The 6,594-nt window shown below is 45.4% G+C and overlaps 1 protein-coding gene across 1 annotated transcript in view; it reads left to right on the top strand.

Moving 5' to 3' along the window:
* KIF13B (kinesin family member 13B) overlaps positions 1-6,594 on the top strand; it is a 211,107-nt gene that overhangs the window by 135,566 nt on the left and 68,947 nt on the right. The window contains 4 exon segments of the mRNA XM_018570085.1: positions 1,237-1,383; positions 2,686-2,715; positions 4,717-4,816; positions 5,988-6,114. Of these exon segments, the coding sequence (XP_018425587.1) occupies positions 1,237-1,383; positions 2,686-2,715; positions 4,717-4,816; positions 5,988-6,114 (404 nt within the window).

Here is a 6,594-nt window from a genome sequence, read left to right as displayed (position 1 = left end):
GGGACATTGGTCATTAATAAACCATTAAATGTATTTGTTATACAGCTAGTGTACATACCTGAACTTAATCTTCCATGCAGTAGAGCTTTAGACTAGGAGAAGGAGGGGACACACTCGGAAGCCAATCACATGTGCTGCCTGCAGATTTGCTGACAGGGAACATGCTGATTTGTAGGAGAGAGTAGAAATAAGCAGGGGATGACTTCATCAGTCTGCTGCTGCTCTTCCACTATCCAGTCAACAGGATGAGGGTGGAGAGAGGACAACACTGTGTAACTTTTACTGTCTTATAACTGTAGTCACAGAACCCCATATTAGTCTTTGGCACTGTCTCTGATTGTCTCCTGCTTCGGGACACAACCTCATAGTAGTCTTCGGGGCACCAATGTGCAGGCGCGGCCAGTATAGTGAAGATTCTTACTGCTGGATGTAACTAAACCGGGGAACCACAGCCCGGGGTGGGTTAGGTTAGGTCATGGAAAGGAGACATATAGGATAAATTACCTTTTTTGTTTTTGAAGTGCCCTCACTAAAATAAAATGACCTTTTTGCACCCACCTGCTTCTGGTGTTCCTCCCTAGCAAGCTTAGTCAAGTAGACTAGGCCTATGAGGTTGAAACACATGAAAGGCGGGCGGTCTGGAGCTGGGGAATGAGTCATGTTTTCTATGGTGACATCGATGGCGTGTGGTGCTTCTTCCCTTTATTTTTAGCTTTTATTTGATGGTGACATAACCACGCAGCATCATTCAGGTCCTTCTCCACTATAGCAGGTGTCGTTTGTTTATGTAGCAGAGCGGGAGTCCGCACCAGCAGCGGGCAGGTGGGTCGGCACACACGGCGGCAGGTGGGCAACCGCAGTTTTGACAACCTCCAGATGGGATGCCCTGTCAATCAACACAGGCAGGGCGTAGTGGGGCGTGTGGTCCCCTATGCGAGATACAGGCATGCCATGCATCCTCACAGCATCCAGTACCTCCCAGCAGTGATCCCAAGACATAGATTCACCATGGCAGCATGCATTGAAAGAGGAGCCATGGGGAACTAGTGGGATCACCGGGAAATGACAGAACACAAAGACCTAAAGAAATAACCCAACACATAACAAGGTAGCTTTATTTTTGGGGTAACCTACATTTTAACTTTGGCCTATCTAGAAGATGAACGCTATTTGCGGTTTGACAGTCCAATGCAGAACCTCAGCGGCCATGAAATAATTTTCATTTCCTTTGCACAGGGTCAGTCACGTCGTCTTCAGGTGGAGGTGCGCTCTGTGCAAGACTCTGGAACCTTACCTCTGATAGAAGAATCCATTTTGTCTGTGTCAGTCGGCTGCGTGAAAATTGTCCATGCAAAGTCTGGAAAGTCTCAGGACATACACCAGGTGGGTGCAGTGGTCGAGCCGTGTACCAGAACAAGTCACTAATTGGGCAGTTAGGGGAATGGATAGGTAGCTCTGGAACCCTGGAATTGTCCTATTGGTGTTATTATCCAGTAGTGTTACATTGGATTTTATACAAGGTGTCTGAATTCTGAGATTTCCACAGTTACCTTGATTTATTAATGCAAATGGATGCGAGATGAAAGCGCCACTCCACGACGTAAGATACAACTGTATTTGAATGTGAAATCAGTTAGAAGAATGCCAGTGTGATTCGAGTACCAAAACGCGTTCCCTTCATCAGGGCTTATGAATGGGAAACAATGCATACAGACTGGATAGAAGATACAATGTATACAGACTGGATAAAAGATGCAATGTATACAGACTGGATAGAAGATACAATGCTGGATAGAAGATGCAATGTATACAGACTGGATAGAAGATACAATGTATACAGACTGGATAGAAGATACAATGTATACGGACTGAATTGGGGATACAATGTATACAGACTGGATAGAAGATACAATGTATACGGACTGAATTGGGGATACAATGTATACAGACTGGATAGAAGATACAATGCTGGATAGAAGATGCAATGTATACAGACTGGATAGAAGATACAATGTATACAGACTGGATAAAAGATGCAATGTATACAGACTGGATAGAAGATACAATGCTGGATAGAAGATGCAATGTATACAGACTGGATAGAAGATACAATGTATACAGACTGGATAGAAGATACAATGTATACAGACTGGATAGAAGATACAATGTATACAGGCTGGATAGAAGATACAATGTATACAGGCTGGATAGAAGATACAATGTATACAGACTGGATAGAAGATACAATGTATACAGGCTGGATAGAAGATACAATGTATACAGACTGGATAGAAGATACAATGTATATGGTATATTACCTGAGTGACCAGCGCTGTGTCCATCAGATGGCTTATGCAGCCGTATACATTTGTTTCCTGTTCTAAAGCCCTGATGAAGAGGGCGAGTGTTGGTCCTCAATATGCGTTGGAGTTCTGATCTGGAGAGTAAGCCCGCAGCACAGTGAGGGTCCACCTTTTATCTCTTTGTCTTTTATTTGACATTAGATATAAATGGCATCACATACAAACGCAATGTTTAGAGACCTTGCATAGTCCCTTCTGACGTGAACGTTGCCGGTTTTGGTCGGCTTCCAGTTTGGTCATGTAGAACTTTACGTACATTTTAATTTACAGTTTTATTTCAGAAATGTCTAAACCTGTATTCCCTGTGTTCTCTGTGTTACAGGACAGCGGGGAGGATATTGACAGCTACCAGGTAATAACATTAAAAAAATATATATATGTATGTGTGTGTGTGTGTGTGTGTGTGTGTGTGTGTGTGTATATATATATACAAGAAAGCATCAAAGGCCAATGTAGAAGACTGAGACCAATCTTTTTTTTGTCAGCTTTGCTGTAACCTTGTCTAGTTTGATCCGGTGCCATGTGAAATCTTGGCCCAGCTGCACCCCTGTTTTATGCCGTTCCCCTTTATATACAGATTTTAGGACAGCTATAACCCGGGACACTTTATAACCGCAGTCAGCACATCTCACCTGCCCCCATCCTGCCGGTCTCCTCTGTGTCTTCAGCCAGCACAGTCTAGTATTAAAAAAACAACACTTCTATACTAAAAGATGATTTGTACATTATTTCATTTAAAAAATGCTCCCCTTTCCCTGTAATAAAACATGCATTTTATTGATCTTGTGCCCCATCTTATTATTAGAGCTGAACTCCGGGTAAAAATAAAAGATCACCATTTCATTGCCTTATTTATTCCTTAAAAACTGTACTAATGTATATTATCAAATCCAGCTAGTGTATGTACCTGAATATGCTTATCATAGCTTCCTGTATTCCCTGACTGAGACTAAGGGGCGGGGCAGAACTGTGAGCTTATCAGGTTCCACTTCATTGCATAGTGCTGTCAGTTTAGCACTGGCAGCTTGAGGACAGAAGTTCAGAGCTCAGTGATGACCTCATTACTGTGGGTCCATTGCTAATGTCCAGTCAGCATGGTGTGGGCGGGTCAGTGATCCAACTGTATTGTTTAACGGCAGTGGAGAAAAGTGAGGTCACTGGCTCGGCAGGGCTGCCTAGACCACAATTCTGCTTCAACAGAAGTGTAAATATCTTGACAGGTAAATTGGCTCATATTCTGGTCCTGGAGCTACAAGTTGCAGCATACATGGCAAAGAAATGACCTTCCCATTAAAAGTCTTCACCCCGATTCTTCACATCATTTGTATCTGAGCTGGGTTTTATTTTCCCCCTGTTTAAGATCTGCCTAGAAATGGCATGCTTAGGCAGTGGAGTTATTGCTCATGGGGGGGGGGGCGCATGGCACCCCATTGCACATATATGTTATGTGCTATAGCACGCCAAGAGGCATAGCTGTCCATTGGGGTGAGCTGCATTGGAATAAAGGGATGGGATAAGTTGCCAGCACGGTAAATAGAAAGGAGCTCCTTTTATTGCGTGATCACATACATAAGCAGCATTTCGGTACGTATCAGGGACCCTTCATCAGGCGTGTGATCATTTCTACACATGCCAGATAAAGGGTCCCTCCAGAGGGTTCCGAATCGTAGATCATTTATATGATCAAACAAGAAAAGGAGCGCTTCGTTTTGAAACAAGCTTGGTGTGCTGCCAGCTTTCCTCATCCATGTTGTGGACAGCCGGGAGTCTTTGCAGCGGAGTTTTAACCACACGGTCACACGGTGTGCGAGAGGAACATGCTTCATGCATGCATTGGGAAAAATGGTCCAAGTGCATTTGTATGTGTTGACCGACCAATCAATTGAATAAGCTACTTTGCAATGCTTATTTTTGTCACAACACTCTGACTGGGCCCCACATTTTATCCCTAAGAGCCCATTCACACCAGGGCGGTTGCGGATCAGCGCGGTCACAGCGTTGATCTCACAAGGAAGGTTTTGGGAGTTTTTAATTGCGTTTCAGCGCTGAAACGCAATTAAAGACGCCCAAAAACACGCAGATCAGCGCGGTTCCATTGAAACCTGTATGGAAACCGCACTGATCAGCGGGGCAAAAATAGTGCAGGGCGCAGTTCGGGCGGGAGGCGGTCCGGATCCTGCGGACTCGTGCGGTCGCATGAACGTTCCCCATAGCAATGTATGGGGATCGTTCATGTCGGCGGATCCGTGCGGCCGAACCGCCCCGGTGTGAACAGGGTCTAAGATGTGTTTCTGGGTGAACTCCCCATCTTGAGGTTTAGCCATCGGAGACATTGTGATTTATTTTCTCCCAGGACCGGGATCTGGACAGACTGAAGAGGAAATGGTTGAACGCTCTCACCAAGCGCCAGGAGTATTTGGACCAGCAACTGCAGAAACTCGTCAGCAAGCCAGGTGAATGAGTCATGTGATCTGATCAGCCATGTTTATAATGCAGCGCAGCGTTGGTGACGAGTAGGGGGCAACTACATTGCATTGGTTGGCGGGTGGGGAGATGTCTGACTGACTTATGGAAAGTCTGTATTTACATACTGGCGGGGCATTTTTACATTCAGCAGGTGCAAGTTGGTAAACTTACGGTTCCTGAACTTTTATTATTGTGTATCTCAAGGTACCAGAGATACAGTACGCGGTACATGTGTAAACATTTGCATGCATAGGAACCTACACATGCACAAGTCCGGCATATATACACATTAGGGATGCACTGATACTGTTTTTTCGGTATCAAGTATGAGTACTGATATTATGCTTTTGGTACTCGCTGATGCTGAATACCGATACTGGTGCTTCTGGCGGCATTGAGTCGGCTTCCTGGCCAATCGGGAAGCCGGGAGGTGAGTCATTACTCGCCACCCGGCTTCCTGATTGCCCGGGAAGCTGGCTCCATGTTCCCTTACGGCACTGCCGGTCAGAGGAAAGCTTCCTCTGACCGTAAGTTCTCATATCGGGGACCAAATACTCGGTATCAGCACCAATACCAAAGCTAGTAACGGTGCATCCCTAATACACATATACAGCCGTGAATGGCTGTTGATTTATATGGCCGGTTATACATCACACCTGTGGCTCCTGGATGGGGAATATGACGGAATTTTACATTTGTACGTCTCCAAGTCACCCATGTAAATGAGCCCTTAAAATATTCAAATGCAACACAGAATTCCTCAAACTGCCCCCCTTCCCTGAACTTTGGGGGGGGGTATGCACAAGAGAATTCACACAAAGGTCACATGACCGGCCACACGGTTTAAAATCCACCAATGCACAGTTCATATACCCATTTTTACCAGTTAAATGTGACCATCCTGTACATTATGACAAGCGATGAATGGCCAACACTACATTGGTAGCTGCTGCCAATTCCATTGGAGGAGGAGCTGAGGAGTGGTTTGCATCCCCGGGCTTTGGAGCTGCTTGTTTGTGCTGTTGCATGGATTGCCGACACATCACGCTGCAGTCTTGGTCGGAAACGAGGTCACAAGGGTGGCCGCTATACGTCATGTTCTAAATGGAGCGTTTAATAACACTTTACCTATAGAAAGTCTTCTGCTCTCCTCTCCAGATAAGACAGAAGATGATGCAGATCGGGAAGCGCAGCTCTTGGAGATGAGACTTACTCTGACCGAAGAGAGGAACTCCGTCCTTGTCCCGTCAGCCGGAAGCGGTATTCCTGGAGCACCGGCAAATTGGTGAGCAATGTGGCTGTTTCTGGTACTACCGTCCTACGCTGCATTTCCCTGCGCATGCTTCTTCCTTCTGTTGTATCACATGAGCTAAATGGTTAAATGATGTTTCCTTCAATATAAGTGCCCTTCTCTGGATAGCCTGGGTAGACATTTTCGGGAAGAAGGCAGATGTGTGAAAGTAATGTTTCTTTCTCCTCCGTAGAGGGACACCGGAATTCAGAGACTAAGGTTATACTGCCACTTACAGGAGAATTGGACGCTGGCGAACAAAACAGTTGTGGCCAGCCCAGTATTAACCCCTTCTACTCCCAGTATGCCTCCGTTTTGCTAGTGTCCTAGGAGAATAGATATATTTTCTCTACTCTGCTAGCTACTTTTTTTTTCTTCCATCAAGATTTTCACTTCGTGCCTGCTTATCTGGTCTTTCAGCTATCCAGATCGGCCTTTCTTAAAGTGATATTAAACTCCTCCCCCCCACCCCCC

Source organism: Nanorana parkeri, unplaced genomic scaffold (genome assembly GCF_000935625.1).
Source record: "Nanorana parkeri isolate BGI_ZX_2015 unplaced genomic scaffold, ASM93562v1 scaffold1453, whole genome shotgun sequence".
NCBI classification, from domain to species: Eukaryota; Metazoa; Chordata; class Amphibia; order Anura; family Dicroglossidae; genus Nanorana; species Nanorana parkeri.
The sequence above is the reverse complement of the archived record's forward strand: the minus strand, read 5'-3'. Positions and strand labels throughout refer to the sequence as shown.